This window comes from Gopherus flavomarginatus, chromosome 2 (genome assembly GCF_025201925.1).
Source record: "Gopherus flavomarginatus isolate rGopFla2 chromosome 2, rGopFla2.mat.asm, whole genome shotgun sequence".
Lineage (NCBI taxonomy): Eukaryota > Metazoa > Chordata > Testudines > Testudinidae > Gopherus > Gopherus flavomarginatus.
The window spans coordinates 155,450,556-155,472,757 of NC_066618.1; the positions used below are offsets into that span (position 1 = coordinate 155,450,556).

Below are 22,202 nucleotides of genomic sequence, written 5' to 3' on the forward strand. Positions count from 1 at the left end.
AGGTGGTTTCGCTCCTCCTTTTTTATCTGATATTCCTAATTAAACACACAGAGAGCCTGTTTCTGTTCTTCCTCATCCTGGTATAAATCAGGAGTTTCTCTGCTAAAGTAATGGATTTACAGCAGCATAAATGCACAATCAGATTCTGCAGCATGTTGCAGTGCAGGCTTGAGGTGGATTTCAGACCTTGTTCTTCCCTGGAGCAGCAGGGACAGGGAGCTATGCAGAGGAGGTTGGCTTGAATGCTAGGACAAGGTTAATGCGCTCCATTAGTCATGGAGCAGCATTACTGGCTGCCTCAGATGTGGAGCTACGCAGCTATAAGAGGAGGCAGTGTTGAAATCTGTGGTCCTCAAGGTAAATGAGCACAATACAGAGATGATCACCACCAAACTAAAAAGGGGAAATGACATTCAGTAAACAGCAGCACCACCACCTTGTCCTGTCCTTGTGGCTGGAGACACTGTAGCAAGTATCTTAGGATGGTTCTATTTATTGTGAGCTGAATGACCTGGCTGTACCTTCTCAGGAACAGCTATAATGAACACAACCATTTTGTTCTCTTCTTTTAAAAACTGATTTTTTTTTCTAAAAGTTTGATTAAAAAATAAATTTTAGATGACAACTCTGTATTTTTACTTACGCCAAGGCTCGTCATGACTTCATTGTGAGAAGTGCTAGATTTTGATTTTATATGTTCTAGTGTTTTCCTCTCTTGAACACCTCATTTTGTATTATAGCTGTAGCCAATGGGTTTCACTGCTAACATTTAAAATAGCTCTAGTGCCAACTCACTGCTTGGGAACCAAAGGGCAACCTTATTAGTAATCATGTTTAGTGCCTAGGGGGAGCAATGCAGAATGGAGCTCCATTGTGCTAGGGGCTTTGCAAACAAAATAGTGGAGAGTCCTTTCCCCAGAGAGCTTACAATTGAAATAGACCAGACAGGGAAAGGGGCTGCAGCAAAGGTCTGGAAGGCTTCTGCACTGAAATATCTGATTGGTTTCCAGTCACCTCTAAATCAGAGCGAGGTCCACATTTTGGACGTGTTTGAAACCCGAATTGGCATCTGGATTTTGTAACTAGGTGCAAACTTTTTAAATGAGCCGAACCAAAGCTGCTGCATTTGGGCTGCTCTGACTCCAATGCAAGGTGCTGTAGGTGGGCAGCTAAATGCTATAAGCAGGGTCGTATAGCCGTGGAGAGCCGCGCATCAATATTTTTAGTGCTGCAGTGTTCATGCTGCAATAGCAAGTCCGCGGCTGACGGCTCCGTGTGGTGAATTGGCCTTATCAGCCGCTGTCAAGGCGCCTTCTGCAACTATGTCGCTCCCGAGCTGCCACTAAGTAGGTAGGGTCTCTATTCTGAGGAGTACGGGGGAAGTGAGTCACGTGCTCTCGCTCTGGGGCTGCGGGGAGGGAGGGGAGGAAGCGGCACGGCCCGCATTGGCTGGCGGGTCAGTGAGGTCACCCGCACACGACACCGTTGATCACGCTGGCTGGTTTAAGTGATTTTTTAAGTCATACGCATGCGTTCCTGGCGTTACTGTTGATTGGCTGAAAGGGAGGCAAGCACGCGGCCTCGGCGTAATCCCTGATTGGTTGCTGAGCCGCGGACGCGGTGACGCCAGAACTGGAGTCCTGCGGAGGAGCGCCAAGCGGTTGTGGGGCTGATTGAGGGGGCACCATGAGCAAAGCGCACCCGCCCGAGCTGAAGAAGTGAGTGTGGCTGGGGGAGAGCGGGGAGCGCCCCCTCGGGTGGGATGTGGAGCCAACGAGGGTAGCTACCGGGCCACAATTTCAGTAGGACCCACCTTTATTACCTACTCCCCCAGCGTCCCGGCATGCACTGCGCTGGCCAGCGGGGCCTCTCTGCGCGGGGTGGGCAGTAGTCCCTTCTCCCGTCTCACTGTGCTAAGCACGTGGTGCCACCTCGGGTAGGGGCCTGGGGCAGCCCCGCGCAATCCACCCTGGCAAGGGGCACGTGCGTAGGGACCTGCTCCTCTCGCCTCTATTCTGGGTGACATTAGCCTGGGTGCCCCAGAGCAGATATTTACTCAAGTCTCTTGTACCCCACCCCCACCCCCCAAATACATGCAGAGCTGCAACTGGCTGTCTGCCCTTGGTCAGGCTGGCAGCAGTGTAGTGGTAACGTGCCCACAGAACGCTGCACTGAGCCGACACATCGACCATGGCTTGATACCTGCATACAAACCAGTGGGATGCCAGGGAGAGGGCCGATTGGCCAGGCTGTTTGTGTTTTACATTAACGCATAGTTTTTCTGTCTTGTTAATATGTCTCTCTCCCTCTCTCCTCCTTGTGCTTTCAGATTCATGGATAAGAAGCTTTCACGTGAGTTATTTATGTGCCGGGATTTATTCTAAGCATTGCTGTCATTTTAAAGTTCCCACTGTAGTAGGAAGAGAGCCTGAGACATAAGCCCTTGTATTAGAGGCCTGGTATGAGGCAGGACCTGCTCACAGAATCTAGCAAAAACAGGCTTGATATTGCAGAAGTACACATTCCTAAGAAGTGCTAGTTAGTGTACTCATGCAAACACATCCTGATATCAAGGATGGTGCAAAAACATTCCCCAAGGATAAGAGGAACACATCAGAACAGTGGTCACTAGCACACTAAATGCCTAACCACTAAGAAGCCTTAATGTAATTTTACTCCTGCACTTTGAGGGCTATTATATGTGATAATATCAGCCCACAGTCTGCTAATATTGACCACTGTCCAGACTTACTCGTTATTATACTGCATTTTTCAATATGAAGCCTGTGGTATGGGGAACACTAGTTCTAGTATGCAATGCGCCGTTCACATGCATCGTGACTAAATAGTGTTTCAAACTGTCATAGCATTAAAAGATGGTTCTAAAGCTCCAGTCTCAAAGGTAATACTCTGTAACCAAGAAAGCTAAGTACTACAGCTACATGCTGGTAACTTTTTTTATTATTATTATATTATTTACCAAATATTTCTTCTAGTGAAGTTAAATGGTGGCCGACATGTCCAAGGGATATTGCGAGGGTTTGACCCATTCATGAATCTAGTGATAGACGAGTGTGTGGAGATGGCACAAGGTGGACAACAGAACACTATAGGGATGGTGGTAAGTATAGAGTTTTCACCCCATTGGATGATATAGGTTGAAACATTTTTAGAGGGGGAGTCTTTTTTCCAGACTTTCTTTCCTTAGTTCCCATCTGTCGTGATGAGGAGCACTACTTTCTAGCAAATGTGCCTGAACCAGGTGAATTCTAGGAAACTAGCTAGCCCACACCATACCTGTCACTGAATAATCTCTGGGCGGTTTATGGGTCAAAGTTAATTGCTGTTCATGTTTCTAGAAGAGCTAATCTGGAGAAATATACATGCTCTAGGCAGCTTCCCAGCTGGGTTTTGTTGACAGTATTAAATGTCCCATCTCTAGTTGTGATAAACCACATTGGTTGCTATAGAATTCTAATCTTTTTATTATTCCTTATTTTTTAGGTAATACGAGGAAACAGCATCATCATGTTAGAAGCCTTGGAACGAGTATAGATTAACCAGTGAACTCCTGCCTAGAGCTGTGATAAACTTCCCCTTATGTCAGCTGTCTTGTTAACTAATGAGGATTCTTCAGGAACTGTACGTTCCTCATGTGAACTTCTTATTTTTGTTAAATAAATTTTGTAATGGTTAACATAACTTGAGTAAATTAATTTAACTTCCTCTTAAAACTGGTGCCAGTTGCCTGCTGAAGTGTCTTGTGCATATTCCAGGAAGTCTTGGCTTTTGAGTGCAACACAGGAAGTGAGACTTTTGGTGTTTTATATTTCTGTGGTAGTACAATAAGTGAGCTATACTTTTTTTATTTGACCATTTTATTAATACACAAGCTTTCAGGCCAGCATGATGAGAGACTTTTTTTTTCTTTTATATCTCATTTCAAGTGAAAAATATCTAAGAACAGGTCTCCAGTCTTCGCTACAGAAAAGAGCCAGAATCTGGACTGTGAATCCTATGTTGTTACTAGTAGCACTGTGAATTTCAGTCTGCCTCTTTCCCATCTATTTTGGCTTATTTTTAAATGGCTTTAGGGCAAAAAGGTACTGAATTACTAATCTTTTTTCCTTATCTGGGGGCTGGGGATGGATGGCCTAAAGGATTTAGGCTATCCTGGTCCAGTCACAAGTCCAGCTGGTGCAGTCAGGAGGGGATTAAAAAAGCCAAGACTCTCCGCCTCTTCAGTAAAGCCTCTGGGTTCGCCTTCAGTTATTACTACACGAGCTGGGTGCGTCAGGCTCCTGGGAAACAGTAAACCTGGTTTGTCTTGTGTAGTGGTAATAATACTACTCCATGCTGATGTTTCTCGTGTTCAAACTATTCCAGCTGATTCTGATGGTTAAACAGCAGTGTTTACCACAGTGAACAACTCTAGCACAGTATAATAGATCAACTCCTGCACAGTGAGCTGTTTCCTCCTCATGTGAACTAACACTTATAGTCAAGTTACAGCAGCAGATAATGTGGCCTCTGGACATGTGATTCATATTGCAATTTTGCTACTGTGGTGCAAAATCTATCTAACAATGAAATCCTTTAATATGCTAGGGTTTGGCTGACGCATTTACCCTACCTCTTGCTTTACAAATAGGTGAACTTATTTAATTTCACAAAAATCAAAACTAGTTCCATTATAGCTGAATAACTTGCACAGACATACAGTCTACTGCTACTGGGAACGGACTTAAAAATGCTGAAGAAGGAATAGGCCAGTCCTAAGGATCTTCAAAAGATTAAACTATCAATAACTGGCATGAACATAAATATTTTGGTATGAAGGTTGTGTGGCTTTACACTTTTTCTCCACAGTAGGTTAGAAGGCACAGATATGACTCATGGAAACAACCTAATCTTCCCAGGAGATGCATCTACTGTTGAAAGGATGATCAAGCACTCGATGCCACTTCTCAATATCATCCTCTACTCTGGTAGCTTGTTTCAGAGGAAATGTTTATATTTAATTACCTTTAAACATAGAAAATTCAGTTGGAAGGCTTTACCTATGCTGCTAATAACACTGCATCTTAGTACAATTGAGTTTTAAAAGCACAGATTACGGAGAGAAATGCAAGCGCTAAATGGGGCATAAACAGGGAAGGTAGTCTTATGAAAAGTCAATGGGCATAATCACATCCAGAAGTGTTTGCAAGCTCAAGAGCCCAGTCAGTTTCAGGTTATTACTGGTGCAAAGATTGAAAGCTATTGGGACTAGCTAATGGTTGACGAACAGGTGTTAGTGGGGAAAAAAGTCTTAAGGACAAATGAAGTATTTCCATAAAGCTTTAATTTTACAAACCAACATAGTCCCGAATTAAAAACATTATCAATTTTTTAAAATAAAATCAAATGTGATTCTCCCTCCGCGACCCCCCCACCCCCCAAAAAAAATTAACAGCGCTTCATTAGGTACCTTGAATTTCTGTTGACGTTAGGCAGGAGGTAAAGTTACAAGTAAAAAACCATAAATTTATGCTGAGTATTAAGTATCACTCTTTAAACTACTTGCAGGACTTAAGCTCACTAATTGGTTAAAGCAGCCTGATTTTTAAGAAAACAACTGTCCACTGACAACCATGTATTTCTGCAAACATTTCATAACCTCTCTAGAGCACTGATATTTAAAGCAAATAAGATTTAGTTAAGACATGTTTAGATTAACTGTGCTTGATCAGTCTGTGAAAGCTGTAAAGCTATCAAGAATTAAAACATTTTAATTAGCCTCACTTGTAAAAATATGGCCCTAGTGCCCTGTGTCCTACAAAGAACAGAATTTACACAAGGTGCGCAATCAAAAGAAACAAAGTAAAATCCCAAAATTATTCAGATCTCCCTTTTTACTGCATAGCTGGCATGTCTTTGTGATTTTATTGACTGCTGACTTTCATAAGTTTCTGGGTCTCTCAGCCACTTTGAATAGTTAGGATTCTGTTGCATTAATGTGTTTATCATCAGCATGTGTACCATCTCCCATGCTCCTCCTGTAGCCTGCTATAACATTTTTTATTTCTCCTCTTAAATACTCCCTGTATTCACTCACCTGAAAAGCATGCTTTAAAATAAATTACAGTACTGTTAATACATGCCAGGTCAGACAAGTACTCTGTACGGAGATTGGAATCGTACCTTTTTTTTTTTTTGACATTGTATGAATAACCAAACTTTCAAAAATACAATTGCAGTTCCTTCTGATCCCATGACTTATGGCCTTTTTCAAAGCTATATATTAACTTCAGCTGGGACGAAGCCAGATTCACTGTTTTCCAAATTATATTCAGGTTCTCTATTGTAGAACCTAACACTGGAACATAAGAACAACCATACTGGGTCAGACCAAAGGTCCATCCAGCCCAGTATCCTGTCTACCAACAGTGACCAATGCCAGGTGCTTCAGGGGGAGTGAACCTAACAGGTAATGATCAAGTGATCTCTCTCCTGCTGTCCATCTCCACCCTCTGACAGACAGAGGCTAGGGACACCATTCCTTACTCATCCTCTCTAATAGCCATTAATGGACTTAACCTCCATGAATGTATCTAGTTCTTTTTTAAACCCTGTTATAGTCCTAGCCTTCACAACCTCCTCAGGCAAGGAGTTCCACAGGTTGGCTGTGTGAAGAACTTCCTTTTATTTGTTTTACAGATTTGGCTTCTAAGATTATAATTAAGCTAGAAGGAGAATGAAAAAAAAAATCAGTAACATTAAAGAACATGCACCCAGACTGCTCCATGCTTTAAAACTAAATACAGAAAACCTCTTTAAAACCAATTTAAAATTATTTTCCTTAAAAGAAGCAAAGTCAAGTCTAGTAAAAAGGCTCCCAAACCTTTTCAGATGGTAGGGCATTGCCTCTTTCTATTCGCATAAGACCCCTGTGGCAACAAAAGCAATTGCTTAAAATGGAAAGCTGACACTATGTTAGGAAACCATAAAATTAATTTGTACTGGACTTAACAAAGGTTAGCAGTTGGAAATGAAGTGAGCCAATAAGATGGGACCAGACAGCCTCTTACAGGCTAGTTTCAGAATTTGATTTTATCAATTTTTAAAATAAAATTAATATGTTACATCTAACTCCATATCCCCTGCCTTTTTCCTTTATTTAAGGAGTTTCCGTCATACCACAGGAGCTACTAAGGCCTTTTCCTGCAAATATTTAACCACATGCTTACCTGTCAACAAGATCGGGGCCTAGGTGATTATACATAAACAGGTCCTTATTCAGGAATGTATCCCTATTCAGGACTGCACTTAAGCACATGCTTAACTTTAAATACTTGCTTAAGTGCTTATCTTGAATAGGGATGGGCTTTAGTACATGCTTACGTGCTTTCCTAAGCTGGGGTCAGAATACATAAGGGAAAGAGCAATTTAAAAATCCTACACCTCTCTGGAATTTTTCCATCTTCACTATTGTGATAGGTAACACTTGTGACTACTGTATCAGGTTAGAGGGGAAAATATTGCCATATATTCATTTTTAACAGTAAGGTGGGCCAGAAAGATGTAGCATTTGATCAATACCATGATCAATTTCCTCAGGCCATCACTGGGCAATCTAGACTCATCATCCACGGGGATTTGTCGCTCATACCTGGGTAAAACTCACAGCTCTGTTTTGAGTTTCTCATATAAATCCTCCTGGTCAATCATGTTCACGTTTCCATACCAGCGATGGTAAGAAAGGAGGGCTGCATTTTTGGCGGCAACTGCGCTCATTTCCATGGCACTTGCCGCCCATTCTATGCCATTAAGGTAGTATATTCTATCGTGCAGGATTATAGGTGGGCATGTGTTTGGGAGATGGTAGTGCGGGTAAGCCAGCCACTTCTTCTCTTTCACAGAATCATAGGATGAGAAAAGCAAATTCATCTGCTCCTCGGTGAGAGATTCTTTTGAGAACACTTTCCAAACAGCAGGTCCCATGGGTTGCTTCATGTCCTCGTGTGTGTTTTGGACAGGAGACACAACACCTATACTGTAGATAAATAGGTTGGGATTTTCTATTGTGAAAATGTTGGCTAAATGAAAGTGGGATGGGTCCTTGTAGCCGAAGAAGGATGCGTTTATGCGCCCATGAACAAAAGTTGCCACCATCTGATGGTAACGGTCTGAGAACTGTGCAAGGGGCGGGTTAAAGTTCTGGAAGGTGATGTTGGACATTTTACGATTCAGGGGTGTAGCAATGAGAACTATATCGTACATGTCTGTAGCTGGACCTGATGCAGAGTTGTAGCTCACTTCATACAGCTTAACTGTACCTCCTGGAAAAAAAATTAATATTTAAGAAAATGCAGAATCCTCCTGGCAACAGGACATGAGTATTTTTTTGGGTTAATGCTTTTGTAAGCTAGATTTTGGGGGGGAGGGAAGAGAGCAGGGGGAAATTTTCCTTTATTGGACTAAGAACTTTTGCATCACATGTTGCACACTGGATCCTTCATTGACATAATTTAGAACAAGTCTTTCAGACTAGCGATTTTTGGGTGCCCAATTTGACTCCTCATAAGGGGCCTAAAAATCAGACGGGCCCTATATGTATGTAGTGACCTGAATACCAGGGCTCTTGAGATGGGCATCCAAATATTTCAGCATACGCCGATCTCTACCTTTAAAGTCTTTTCCTCTTAAGTCCAAAGAAAGCGAGTGCACCTCACCTGTGCGTTGGGGCCGCGTTCTCTCCTCTATAGAGATAACTGTGCCAGAGATAAGTTGTGCTTTAGAAGAATAAAGAAGACCACTGCAGACAAGTTTGTTGCCCCCTTTTACTGACCAAAGTCCAGAGTCAACACCTGTCATAGACACCGCACCTGCCAGGGAAGAGAGTGAAATTCCAAACACACTGTTCTAACATCCCATTCACTGAATTAAGCAAGGGATCTTCACTCAGGGCTGGAATAGTAAAATAGAGCTAAGAAAACTATAGGTTGCTAGGAAAGTGACACACAAAACTTGCTAAAAATAATGGTACCAAATAGCTACTGAACAATTTGCTTTCCTATCAGAATATCACAGTGAGAGACGACACTGTTGAGCAACAGAAGTAATCCCCCTTTCCTTAAGGATGAATTCATCACCTTCAAAGCCTACCCATGACTAGGGAGCAAGAATCCTAAGAATGAAGCCAGAGTTTTCACTATAGCACAACAGAGGTCACAACACCCAGCCCTTTAATGACAGCTTCATCTGCCAGCAGAAACAGAACTATGTAAGTATGGAAGACAATTAAACACACACCTACAAACCCATTAATGTTGACACCTTGGCCGTAATTGACTCTCATGATTGGAGTAACCATCTCATAGATAAACTTCTGGGAGAAGCCAGCCTTCTGCAAAGTCTCATCAAGGGTCCGATTCAGCATCTGGATAAAGTCATTCCCTCCGAGGGCATGAAACAAGCCCTCCATGCTGCTGAAGGAGTAGTCATGAGACTGATAGCGGTAGATTCTTTATCCAAAAGGAGAAAGACATATAAATCAATTCATAAAAGACTACTTTAGACTATACAGATTAGCACAGAACAATTAATTTGCAGTCACTGACACTGTAAATGAAAAACGTTTAGAGAAATAGCAAAATTTCTGAGTGCATTTCCAGTTTTTCGTTTTACTCTGCAAAGACCAGTATGCGAAGGGGGTCTGACCATTTTAGATTCTGTCTTCTGTCCCACTGCTCCCTCCTGACAACTGAGATCAGCTGTAGTGTTCGTGCTGATAGTCCTTGGAGGAGTGTTCTTGGGAACTGGAGACAAGGGATTCTCAATGGGACCATCAGAATCTCTTAACCTTCAGAAACAAGGGACAAGGCTCATCTTGCCAGCCAAACCATTGCCTAGCACATCTAAAACAAAGCCCTTTTGGGTCTTTTCATAAGTTTCCTGACTTCTTTCCAGGTGGGTGGGTACTTTTGCTCACTGCAGGCAGTTATAAATTAATGCCTGTTTCTGTGTTTTATGCACCCAAATGCCAGCGTGATGGACATACTACGTTAGGGCAAACTGTACTGATGACTCCTTTTGCTCAAAATTATATTGTCTGGTTTACATTATACAATGTACAAGTGGTGATTACTGTGTCTGTGCTTACTACTACAAAGCAGCACTGTTTAAACGGTAATCTTGTTTTAATTAGAACAGTTTACAAAGTAAAAGGGCAGGCAACAAAAACTACTCATAGAGATCACCCCACTGCCATGAGGAATGAATCCTGGGTTGCCCTAGCTATATTGCAACATACGCTCGTAGGAAAAAAGACCCAAGAAGATCACAGAAGAGAAACAGAGAGTCAAGAAAAAAAACCCTAAACTGCCACTTCTTTATGTTTCCACAGCATTCATCATCATAAATAGTACCTACCAGTTTTTAATCACTCCAGCAGGAGAATTAATTTAGTTCAGGCTTTACATCATTACCTCATAAACTTGTCCAAGATATCTTCCACCCACATGTTCATTCGCAGAGGATTGAATCCATAATGCCAGAGGAGTTTCAGAATATTGATAATGTACCAGCTGCTCTCCTCAAACACAAATTCATCTCCATTGTAAATGCCCAGAAGGCCATGTCGGTTCTCAGGAACAGAAAGTCCTGCAAAGGAAAGAAATATCTGCCGTAAGCTAACAGGACCTTCTGGCATAATTTAAAAAGGAACAGGTCTATCTCTTGCACTGTACTGCTTCAGGAAGCATAAAAGATGCATCATTATAAGTAGTGACAAGTGCGATAATTTTGACTTACCAGTTCAAACTGTCTAGATTTTTATTATTTCCTTTTAAAAATCTTAGCAGCAAAGCTGGCTCTGAAAAATGTGAGTGGTGCCCCAAGAATGCAGGAGTTCTAAATGACTTCCTCTAAGATCATACCAGGATTATTTCAACTCAAGTAAACTCATGTAATGAGCAGGATAGTGTGTATGTTCAGTATTGCCCTTGAGTGGAGAGAATCAAAGCTATTCAAACAGGCCCTGAGCTGCTAACAGAGATTTCCTTTCAGCTCAAGTACTATGAACCTGGGCTTTGAATCAAGAAGCTCTGAGTTGTAGTCTCTGTCTAGCTTTAAAATTCAGAGTGGCTCTGGTATACAGTATAGCAATAACCAGGAAGTTCATGGATTTGTTACAATATATATTAGATATTTTGTTGTGGTCATCCCATTTAGTCAAGAGCACCTAAACACTTAGAAGGAACAGGGGGATTGTATCTATTGGGTTTCCAGGAAGTGGGCGGGCGGAAGCCCGCCCACTGCTAAAGGATCCCCCCCCCAGCCTAAGGGGAGGACCCACAGGACCACAGAACCCACTGATTACGGGGGACAACTAATAAAAGAACAGGGACAGGAGTGCAGTCAAAGGGTCGTATGAAGGGAACCTGATGGGAACACCGAGCAGAGAACCCCGGACAGCGCCCACTGCTCCTCGAAGGCGTCAAGGGAGCCAGTGGATGCCGCCCAAAGGAACTCCGCCCGGATTCGTGAATGGACCATGGAGTGGAAACAAGCCCCACAGTCACCGGAGTCTCCTTCGGCCAACCTCCTCTCCCTGGTCGTGTAGATGGCCTTTTTAGCCAGGGCGAGGAGGAGGTTGACTAGGAGGTCTCGGGACTTCATGGGGCCACGGATAGGGAGTGAGTAGAGAAGGAGGTGAGGGGAAAAGTGCAGCCAGAAACGTAATAGGATGTCAATGAGGAGCCGGCGTAGGGGCTGCAACCTGGTGCACTCCAAGTAGACGTGCGCCAGGGTCTCCCTCACGCCGCAGAAGGGGCAGGTGTCTGGGACGGGTAAACCGCGCCAAGTACACGCCCGTGCTCACGGCCCCATGAAGGAGCCGCAAACTGATATCCCCGGCAGGCCTCGGGACCAGGGTAGAGTAGAGGCTGGCCCACTGGGGCTCCTCACCCTCCAGAGGTGGCAGGAGGTCCCGCCACTTTGTATCGGGGCGGGACACAAGAGTGAAGAAGTGAAGGGTGTGGAGCACGAGTGTGTAGAGTTGCTTCCTTGGCGCGGTTTGAAAATGGACCAGCTGCAGATCGTGCAGCCGGCTTGCGGAGAAGGGGGAGGGGGGGCGGTCGGGTCTACGGGGCACGGGCCCGATGAAAAGGTCCGGAGGGCTTGGGGTGGGGGGTGGGCGGGGCGTGCCCTCCCGCAGGACCCAGTTGAGGTAGGCCCGAGCAGCGGGCGGCAAAGCAGCCTCCACCTCCTGGAGTACGCACCGGGGAGTGCAAGGTCTGGAGAGCCCCATGCGTTGAGCGAGTGTCAGGGGATTCAGCCAGCCTCCCCGGTCGTAGTTCAGGAGGTCTCCGACCCCGGTAGCTCCCGCCAGGACCAATCCCTGGCGCACCGCGGGGGACTCCGCCACCTGCACACGGAGCTGGGGATTGTGTAGCAGGGGCTCCGTGAGGAGGTCGGCCCCCTCGGTGGCCGCCACGGACCTCGTCGCAGAGAACAGCTTCCAAGTCCGGAGGAGGTCCTGGTAGAAGACCGGCAGCCCAGAGAGATCTCGCGGAAGACCCCTTGGTTCGAGATAAAGGAGCTGCCGGTCGTATCGGAGCCCTCGGAAGCGGCGCAGGAAGGCGTGCGCCAGTGCTCTCCACGCCGGACTACCCGCACCATAAAGAAGCCTCTGCAGTGCCTGGAGACGGAAGACGTGAACCTGAGTGCGCAGGCACTTCAGGCCCTGCCCTCCCTCCTCCAGGGGCAGGTGGAGTACCCCTGCAGGGACCCAGTGCAGTCCTGGCCAAAAGAACTCCAGCACCACCCTCCGGAGGTCGGTCAGGAAGCCCGGGGCCAGGACCAGTGTGTTGAGCCGGTACCAGAGCATGGACAGGACTAGTTGGCTGAGCACCAGTGCCCTCCCTCGAAGAGAAAGCACCGGAGGAACAGGGGGATTGTATCTATTGGGTGTCTGGGAAGTGGGCGGGCAAAGCCCGCCCACTGCTAAAGGATCCTCCCCCAGCCTAAGGGGAGGAACCACAGGGCCACAGAACCCACTGAGTTTGGGGGACAACTAAGAAAAGAACAGGGACATGAGTGAGGTCAAAGGGTCAGAAGGAGGGAACCTGACGGGGACACCGAGCAGAGAACCCCGGACAGCGCCCACTGCTCCTCGAAGGCGTCAAGGGAGCCAGTGGACGCCGCCCAGAGGAACTCCGCCCAGATGCGTGATCGGACCATGGAGCGGAAGCAAGCCCCACAGTCACCGGAGTCTCCATCAGCCAACCTCCCCTCCCTGGTCGCGTGGATGGCCTTTTTTGCCAGGGCGAGGAGGAGGTTGACCAGGAGGTCCCGGGACTTCGTGGGGCCACGGATAGGGAGTGCGTACAGAAGGAGGTGAGGGGAAAAGTGCAACCAGAAACGTAAGAGGATGGCAATGAGGAGCCGGTGTAGGGGCTGCAACCTGGCGCACTCTAAGTAAACGTGCGCCAGGGTCTCCCTCACGCCGCAGAAGGGGCAGGTGTCCGGGACAGGGGTAAACCGCGCCAAGTACACGCCCATGCTCACGGCCCCATGGAGGAGCCGCAAACAGGGGGATTGTATCTATTGGGTGTCTGGGAAGTGGGCGGGCAAAGCCCGCCCACTGCTAAAGGATCCCCCCCCAGCCTAAGGGGAGGACCCACAGGACCACAGAACCCACTGAGTTAGGGGGACAACTAATAGAAGAACAGGGACAAGAGTGAGGTCAAAGGGTCATAAGAAGGGAACCTGACGGGGACACCGAGCAGAGAACCCCGGACTGCGCCCACTGCTCCTCGAAGGCGTCAAGGGAGCCAGTGGACGCCGCCCAGAGGAACTCCGCCCGGATGCGTGAACGGACCATGGATCGGAAACAAGCCTCACAGTCGCCGGGGTCTCCATCGGCCAACCTCCTCTCTCTGGTCGCGTAGATGGCCTTTTTAGCCAGGGCGAGGAGGAAGTTGACCAGGAGGTCCCGGGACTTCGTGGGGCCACGGATAGGGAGTGCGTACAGAAGGAGGTGAGGGGAAAAGTGCAGCCAGAAACGTAAGAGGATGTCAATGAGGAGCCGGTGTAGGGGCTGCAACCTGGCGCACTCTAAGTAAACGTGCGCCAGGGTCTCCCTCACACCGCAGAAGGGGCAGGTGTCCGGGACAGGGGTAAACCGCGCCAAGTACACGCCCGTGCTCACGGCCCCATGGAGGAGCCGCAAACAGGGGGATTGTAGTGGCGTGGTTACCCGCTCCTGCCCTTCAGGGCTTAAAACAGTCCAGGAGAGGGCTGTGGCTGGGGCAAGAAGCCTGGGCTGATTGGGGAAGGTAGGCTCAGCTGTGGCTAAGCCCCAGTCAGGCCCAGCTGGCCCCTATAGGAGGCAGTAAGGCAGGAGCCCACTCAGTCACCCTCTGTCTGCAGAGGGAGAAGGGCCTGGCTGCTGCAGGACTAGTAGGAACCTAGATTTGGAGCAGGGCTGGCGAAGGGCCAGAGGGGCTGGGAGCTCCGGGCTGGAAAGCCCCAGGCTACAGGCCTGCTGACAGGTCTATTAGGTACTGGGTTGCAGGGGACAGCCCATGGGCAGGCAGAGGCAGCAGGTCTAGAACCCTCTTTGCCTATGATGAGTGGTGTACACTGTAATCTGCCCTAGTGAGTGGGGGCTAGATGGGGACTGGTAGTAGCCTAACCCTGAGGTATAGTGGGGGGGGGGGGTTCCCCTGGGAGGGGGAGACCCTGAGACTGAGGGGGTTCTGCAAGGAGGGAGGCAGAAACCCAGTAAAGGGGCACTGGGTCCTGGGAGGGACCCAGGGGCCAGAGTGAGGTAAGGTGGATTACTGTCCTGCAGAGGGCGCTCTTGGCTGGAAAATGAGCTAATTCCTGAGGATGACCAGCAGGAGGCACTGCAAAGGTGAGTCTGCACCCTTACAGGGATCTTGCAGAAAAGCCCAGAAACAAAAATCAAGCAGCCCAAACCTCTAACATCATATGAGTAATACACATTATTTGTTTTGTTTATAACAATCACCAAACTGACTCTAAGTTTTGTTAGTTGGGCAGATGTAATGGAATAAACCCCTGGGTTCACATTATACACACTATTGTAAGAATCTTTGTACAAGATATACCTTTGTGAGATATCAATTTGAAAACTCTTTACTTGCAGATCAGTAATGTCATGGTAAAATGAGTGCAACAACGTAACCTCTCAAGGTCCCTTCAGGTCCTATGATTCTGTCTAGTCCTGTCCCCTGAACTTCCTGCATAAAGTTATACATTTCCCCTTTATGATGTTAAAAATACATCTTCAGACTCATGTAGCACAAACTGGTCAAAGGGACCTGTCTTAACAAAGGAGTGTATGCTTGTCTTAATTTGCATTTAAGCAGTAAACAGACTCATCAAGGAGAAGGGGAGAATAGAGAAAATAAAGAAAGCTCCCATAAGTGAAAAAGACCAGCAGAGACCATCCTTCCACCCACTTTGTCTCCTGGTTCTCAGCTGAAAATGTTTTTCAAGAGGGGCTGAAAACTATAAAAAGCAAACACACTTTTGCCCTCCTCATTCTCTGCACCTGAGACAAGAAAGCAACCAGCCTTTGGACTCTGTGGGAGGAGTCCTGACCCAAAGAGTTTGGCCAATAAAACTCCTGGAAGCATATGGTGAGAAACTTTGCTTGAATTAAATATTGTTTGTTAAATTAGGCACTAGAAAGCATTTTGTCTTAATTTTTCTTGAAACCTCTGTAACTTTTATGCCTCATTACTTCTACTCAAAATCTCTCTCAGTAGTTAATAATCTTGTTTTATTGTTTTTTCCAGTGTGTTTAAGTTAGTGTTCAGGTAACTCTAAGATAATAGGCTAGTGTATACTATTCCCTTAAAGGAGTATCAGACTTAGTATATTTGGACTGTCCAGGAGAGGACGGGACAGTACAAGACATATTTCTGAGGGGAAAGCCAGGACTGGGAGTGTGTTGGGATCACCCTGCAATATAACCAAGGCTGGTGAGATCCAGGGTGTGACTAGCAGGCTGCAATTACACAAACACATCTGGGAGTGACCTGCATGCTGGACAGCTGATTGTCAGTAGTCCGGGTTGGAGGTTACATCAGCAAGACATTGCAAGGCACTCCAGGTTAGAAGGCAGGGGTGACACAGCCCTCCACTGGTCTGGATTGCACCCCAGTATGTCACAGCAGTCTGATGGATTGTCCTTTCATGTATGCCAATGTAACGCCATTGACTTAAATTGATGTTCCTCCTTATTTGCATTGGTGTGAGTGGAGAAATGAGCCCAATGACTTCTGCTCCTTAGGAAAAACTCACATACCTAGCTCCTTGATGAAATGCTTCATATGTAGGTTAAGAGGATGAATGATGGACCCGCCTGCTTCATAGTCTTTTCCTTCCACGTTTATAGTAGCCAAACGGCCCCCCACCGTTCCTTTCTCAAACACGTCAATCTGTACATCTTTCCCAAACGTCTGGCGTAGAAAATAGGCTGCTGAGGTGCCCCCAATACCAGCTCCGATAACAGCTGAAAATGCATTTTAAAAGGAAGTTATTTTCCCCACTTTAGTTAATTTCCACGGACACATCCCAGGTCTCTGAATTCAAGCAGCCCTCCTGCTAGTGTCAGTTGTGGCTCTCTTCCTCCAGTGCTGTCTCCATTGGTGGGACTATAGAGACGGAGTTTTCACTTTGAGGGTAGAAATTTCAAAAGTGCCTATGTGATTTGGGCTCCTAAATCTCTTCTGTGCTTTTCAAAATCCCACCCTAAATTCTTTAAAGCCACAACCCTTCAGCTGAACATTAATTTGAGAGAAGCAGGAACCCACTCCAAAGGCCTCGTCTACACTAGAGAATTAGTCAACTTAACTATGTCACTCAGGGGTGGGAAAAATCCACAGCTGTGAGTGGTGCAGTTACACCAACCTACCTCTAATGTAGCAAATTCTTCCATCGACCTACCTACTGCCTCTCCGGGCGGTGGATTACTTCTGCCAATGGGAAGGGATCTCCCATCAGTATAAGTAGTGTCCATACTGAAGTGCTACAGTGGCACAGCTGTGCCCCTATAGCATTTCAAGTGTAGACAAGCCCAAAGATTGAGTTGCTCACATTCACGTGGTAACATGTATCATGTATGTAACGTAACTGGCTGTGTCATGTAGCTGGTTCAGCATTCCGGGAATGTTGGCAAATTTTGCTGCAGGGCAGGGGTTGCAGCATCAATTAGTAATTCATATTTATCATTTATGGTAGCAAGATGAGGGACTTGCAAGCACTTGATGGACTTGGGCAAGTTGCTTAGGCCCAGATCCACAAAGATATTTAGGCTCCTAACTTCCTGGACCTTAAGCTCTCTGTGTTTCTCAAGGTATCCCCATACTATAGAGACTGTATCTGTGTAGCTATGCCAGCACAGCTATACCAGTAGAGCCCCCCCAGAGTAGATACAGGCTCCACTAAGAAAAAGGGTTTTCCGGTCAGTATAAGGCCATCCCCTCCCCGAATGAAGTTATCCTGTCGACAGAAGTCCCCTTCTGTTGACAGAGCTCCAGCTACACTGGAGCTATGTCAGCATAACTACATTGGTCAGGTGTGTGTTTTTTTCACACCCCGACGGAAGTATCGCTTTCCAGTGCAGACCAGGCCTCAGTTCCCCATCCATACAACAGGGCAGTGCTGTTCTCCCCATCTCACCAGAGTGTGGTGAGGATAAATACAGTACAGATTGAAGCATTCAGATGGCAGTAATGGGGGCCAGATAAATTAAATACCTTAGATAAACGTGTATAAGCCTACCTAAATCCCAGCATAGACAGTGCTAGGTAGAGACTACCACCTCTTGGGGATGTGGATTGCGTAGCCTCATTTGCAAATGAATGAGAGAAAAAGGAAAAAAAAACCTCAGGCCTGGACTAAACTAGGCTTTTATATCAGTATAATGACGTCTCTCAGGGGTGTGAAAAATCTACACCCCTTAGAAATGTAGCTATACCAACCTAATCCCAGTGTAGACAGCATTACGTCACTGAAAGAATTCTACTACCTCTCGGGGAGGTGGATTACCTATGCTGACAGGAGAACCCCTCCCAGCAGCATAGATAGTGTTGCAGTGCACATGCAGCCGTGTAGTTGTGCTGCTGTAGAATTTTAAGTGTAGACAAGCCCACAGATTATACAAGAGACAACACATTGATACATTGTAGGAGGTATTAGAGTAAGGTGGATAGAAAAGTGGTATTAGTATGAGTATAAAAACATGCAAAGTGAGTAATAGTATAAGGTGGATAGAAAGCTGGCTAGATCATCAGGCTCAATGGGTAGAGATCAATGGCTCCATGTCTAGTTAGCAGTTGGTTTCAAGTGGAGTGCCCCAAGGGTCGGTCCTGGAGCCAGTTTTGCTCAATAACTTCATTAATGATCTGGAGGATGGCATGGATTGCAACCTCAGCACGTTTGCAGATGACACTGAACTGGGAGGAGTGGTAGATATGCTGGAGGGTAGAGCGAGGATAGAGGATTGGGCCAAAAGAAATCTGAGGTTCAACAAGGACAAGTGCAGAGTCCTGCACTTAAGACAGAAGAATCCCACTCACTACTACAGACTCGGGACCGAGTGGCTAGGCAGCAGTTCTGCAGAAAAGGACCTACGGGTTACAGTGGATGAGAAGCTGGATATGAGTCAACAGTGTGCCCTTGTTGCCAAGAAAGCTAATGGCATCTTGGACTGTATAAGTAGGAGCATTGCCAGCTGATCGAGGGATGTGATCATTCCCCTCTATTCAGCATTGGTGAGGCCTCATCTGGAGTCCTGTGTCCAGTTTTGGGCCCTATGCTACAAGAAGGATGTGGAAAAATTGGAAAAAGTCCAGCGGAGGGCAACAAAAATTATTAGGGGCTGCAGCACGATTTATGAGGAGATGCTGAGGGAACTGGGCTTATTTAGTCTGCAGAAGAGAAGAACAAGAGGGGATTTGATAGCTGCTTTCAACTATCTGAAAGGCAGTTCCAAAGAGGATGGATCCAGACCAGAGGTGGGCAAACTACAGCCCGCGGGCCACATCGGGCCCGCGGGACCTCCTGCCCAGCCCCTGAGCTCCTGGTCTGGGAGGCTAGCCCCTTCCCTGCTGTTCCTCCTCGCCCTCAGCCTCAGCTCACTGTGCCACCGGCACAATGCTCTGTGTTGTGGGGCTCTTGCAGAGCTGCAGCCGGACTCGGTGCTCTGTGCTGCATAGTGGTGTGGCTGACTCCAGCTGGATGGAGCGTCTGCCTTTCCTGGTGCTCTGGGTGGCGCAGCTGTAGCCAGCCTGTAAGGGGACAGGGAGCTGGGGGGTTGGATAGAGGGCAGAGGAGTTCAGGGTGGTGGGCGGGGATGGCTAGGGGGCAGGGCGCTCAAAGGGTGGGGAACAAGGGGGTTGAATGTGAGCAGGGGTCCCCGGGAAGCAGTCAGGAAGGAGGAGGAGTTGGTTGGGGCGGTGGGGGGCAGTCAGGGGCAGGGGTTCTGGAGGTAGTCAGGGTGAATGGGGGGTTGAATGGGGACAGAGGTCCCGGGGGGGCAGTCAGGAATGAGAGGAGGGGTTGGATGGGGCAGTCAGAGGACATGTAAGGGCAGATGGGGCAGGGGTCCTGGGGGCCATCAGGGAACAGGGTGGGTTGGATGGGGCAGGAGTCCTGGGGGGGCGGTCAGGGGGCGAGAAGTGGGGGTCGGATAGTGGATAGCCTCCCCTAACCAGCCCTCCATACAATTTCAGAAATCTGACATGGCCCTCAGGCCAAAAAGTTTGGCCGCCCCTAATCTAGACTGTTCTCAGTGGTACCAGATGACAGAACAAGGAGTAATGGTCTCAAGTTGCAGTTGGGGAGGCTTAGGTTGGATATTAGGAAACACTATTTCACTAGGAGGGTGGTGAAGCGCTGGAATGGATTACCTAGGGAGGTGGTGGAATCCCTTCCTTAGAGGTTTTTAAGGTCAGGTTTGACAAAGCCCTGGCTGGGATGATTTAGTTGGGGATTGGTTCTGCTTTGAAGAGGGGGTTGGACTAGATCACCTCCTGAGGTCCCTTCCAACCCTGATATTCTATGAATACACACTCAGCTGTTCTCAGGTCACACTCTAAGTGCTGGTCTACACTAGAAAGTTAGGTCAATCTAGCTACATCCCTCAGCAGTGTGAAAAATTCTCATCCGAGAGATGTAATTAAGCCTACCTAAATCCCACCATAGATAGTGCTAGATAGAAACTACCACCTCTTGGGGATGTGGATTAACTACAGTGACAGGAGAACCCCTCCTGTCAGTGTAGTGAGTGTCACCAAAGCAGCACTGCAACTGTGCCACTGTAATGTTTTAAGTGTAGACAGTGTCTGCAACAGGCCATACCATCAATACTGGTTTATTCAACTCAGTTAGCTAAGCTCCATAATTACATCTTGGGCCTGCACTGTCTTGCTCCTTTGGCAGTAGTCAGCTGCACAAGCATAAAAACATGCAAAGCAAGTGTAAAATGCTACCACACCACAAGGGTAGTCTGTTCCACCACCTTGCACTGGGGCAAATGACTGCACAAGGTGCAAGGCACCAGAGACACAAGAGTCGTTTCTTCAAAGTTTGTTTGTCTGGTGGGAAACTATTGAGAACATAGACTCCAAAGGGCAAAGAAAGTAATAAACAACTATGAATCCAGGAAATATTTTAAAGCTCAGTAACAAAGTCTCAAACTTCAAAACTAGACACCCAGTCAATATCACGGGTTTCACTTAGGTTATTGTTACAGATGGGCCTATGCCAAACACGGAAATTCAAGGGTCTAAGAACACTGGAGAGTTTCCTGAACTTTGTGGTTACTTATAGAATTTTTGTGAGCTGAAACAAAACCATGGCTGCAAACTAGCCCAAACATCAGGCACGTCTCCGATAATAATTAATCTATATTTTTAAACATCTTACAATTATTAGAAACAGAAATGGTCTGTTTTGTTTACTGTTGGGTTTGCTTTAAAAAAATATGTTCTGCAGGGGATTAAGTAAGGAACAAGTATCTGGCACTGCTATTTCCATATGCAAGTTGCAGTCCATAAAGGGGAGTTGTGAGCAGGAGGGAGAGAACAAGATTAAGGGCCTCTATCTACTTCTTACAGAATGCCACTGCCAGCTCAGGAACGGAATGGCTTTGAGTGGCCCAGGGGGCAGACGGACCCTAGATAAATCATTAAGTGAGGAGTGACTGCACCGACTCACTGCTCTGCTCTTTCCAGTTACCGCACTGGTTCCCAGCCTGAGCTAGTTGCTCCAGGTCCATCTCCTACTCTCTGAACCCAGATGTCCCAATCGCCTCCCTTCCCTCTCCCTGGCAGCTTGTCCCCAGACTCCTTATCCTTGCCCCCTTCCCCCCAGTAACTGTGCCCCAGACCCATCTCTCCACCCCTCTCCCCAGCAACTGCGCCACAGCGCAGTCGCCCAAACCCAGGGACTGACGTGCCCCTCCCCCCAGCCTCCCTGAGCTCCCTTCCCACTCTCCCCAGCAACTGAGACCCAGCCTCCCCGAGCCCCCCACCCCAGATCCCAGCCTCCCCCGAGCGCCCCACTCCACAGCCCCCGCCCCCACACTCCCCCGCAGCTGGGCCCCAGACCTCTCTCCGTCCCCCGCCCCCCAGTACCTATCTTGCTGGGCGGGTAGCGCAGCTCACTGGCCCCCGACGCCCCCCGCCAGAGGGAGGCCAGGAGCAGGAGCAGGAGCAGGGGCAGGGGCGCAGGCAGACGGGCCTGCATGCTCGCCCCGGGCAGGGAGCCTGGCCGCCGCGATCCCATCAAGCGCTCGGCAGACACCGCCTAGCTGGCGGGGGCGGAGCTGGAGGGAGGGGCGGGGTTCCCCTGCGCACTAAGGGGTCGGGGGAGGGGGGCTGCCCTGGGGGGGAAGCTGGGGGGTGGGGAGGATTTCCTATGGGCCGAGGCGAGAGAGCAAGGGGAGACAGTGGGATCTAGGGCAGGGATGAGTAGGGGGCAGGGGGAAGCCCCTAAATGTCCCATGGAGGGGGGGCATCCCAGGCAGGGCCCTTGGAGAAAATCCACAGGGAGCCCCCAGCCTGAGCCTGGCTGCATTGTGTTTGCCCCACTTGGATGGGTAACAACCTGTTCAGAGTGTAGCTAGCCCACATCCCTCCTCAGTGTCTGGTCCTTGTGCCTGCTGATGACTTGAATTC

The 22,202-nt window shown here is 47.7% G+C and overlaps 3 protein-coding genes across 5 annotated transcripts in view; 2 read left to right on the forward strand and 1 right to left on the reverse strand.

The window, feature by feature from the left end:
• TIA1 (TIA1 cytotoxic granule associated RNA binding protein) overlaps window positions 1–22,202 on the forward strand; it is a 222,085-nt gene that overhangs the window by 169,180 nt on the left and 30,703 nt on the right. The window lies entirely within an intron of this gene.
• Window positions 1,602–3,702, forward strand: SNRPG (small nuclear ribonucleoprotein polypeptide G). Its single transcript, XM_050940369.1, has 4 exons — window positions 1,602–1,718; window positions 2,330–2,352; window positions 2,997–3,121; window positions 3,505–3,702. Exons 1-4 carry the CDS (start codon window positions 1,687–1,689, stop codon window positions 3,553–3,555), a joined length of 231 nt encoding a protein of 76 aa, XP_050796326.1. The 5' UTR covers window positions 1,602–1,686; the 3' UTR covers window positions 3,556–3,702.
• Window positions 5,328–21,825, reverse strand: PCYOX1 (prenylcysteine oxidase 1). 2 transcript variants are annotated; one of them, XM_050940068.1, is made up of 7 exons: window positions 21,660–21,825; window positions 16,325–16,531; window positions 10,470–10,644; window positions 9,295–9,506; window positions 8,715–8,867; window positions 7,652–8,321; window positions 5,328–6,725 (listed from the first exon to the last, which is right to left on the reverse strand). In XM_050940068.1, the coding sequence occupies exons 1-6, from the start codon at window positions 21,808–21,810 to the stop codon at window positions 7,663–7,665; spliced, it is 1,557 nt and encodes a 518-aa protein (XP_050796025.1). In that variant the 5' UTR covers window positions 21,811–21,825; the 3' UTR covers window positions 5,328–6,725; window positions 7,652–7,662. The 2 variants fall into 2 exon arrangements, with proteins under 2 accessions (XP_050796025.1, XP_050796024.1); XM_050940067.1 differs by having other exon boundaries at window positions 5,328–8,321.

Coding starts and splice junctions, on each gene's coding strand:
- SNRPG (XM_050940369.1), top strand. CDS start 1,687: ATGAGCAAAGCGCACCCGCCCGAGCTGAAGAA. Junction 1,719..2,329: donor CACCCGCCCGAGCTGAAGAA/GTGAGTGTGGCT, acceptor TTGTGCTTTCAG/ATTCATGGATAAGAAGCTTT. Junction 3,122..3,504: donor AGAACACTATAGGGATGGTG/GTAAGTATAGAG, acceptor CTTATTTTTTAG/GTAATACGAGGAAACAGCAT.
- PCYOX1 (XM_050940068.1), bottom strand. CDS start 21,810: ATGGGATCGCGGCGGCCAGGCTCCCTGCCCGGGGCGAGCATGCAGGCC. Junction 8,868..9,294: donor CAACATTAATGGGTTTGTAG/GTGTGTGTTTAA, acceptor CTTCCCTGGCAG/GTGCGGTGTCTATGACAGGT. Junction 8,322..8,714: donor AACGCGGCCCCAACGCACAG/GTGAGGTGCACT, acceptor TTTTTTTTCCAG/GAGGTACAGTTAAGCTGTAT.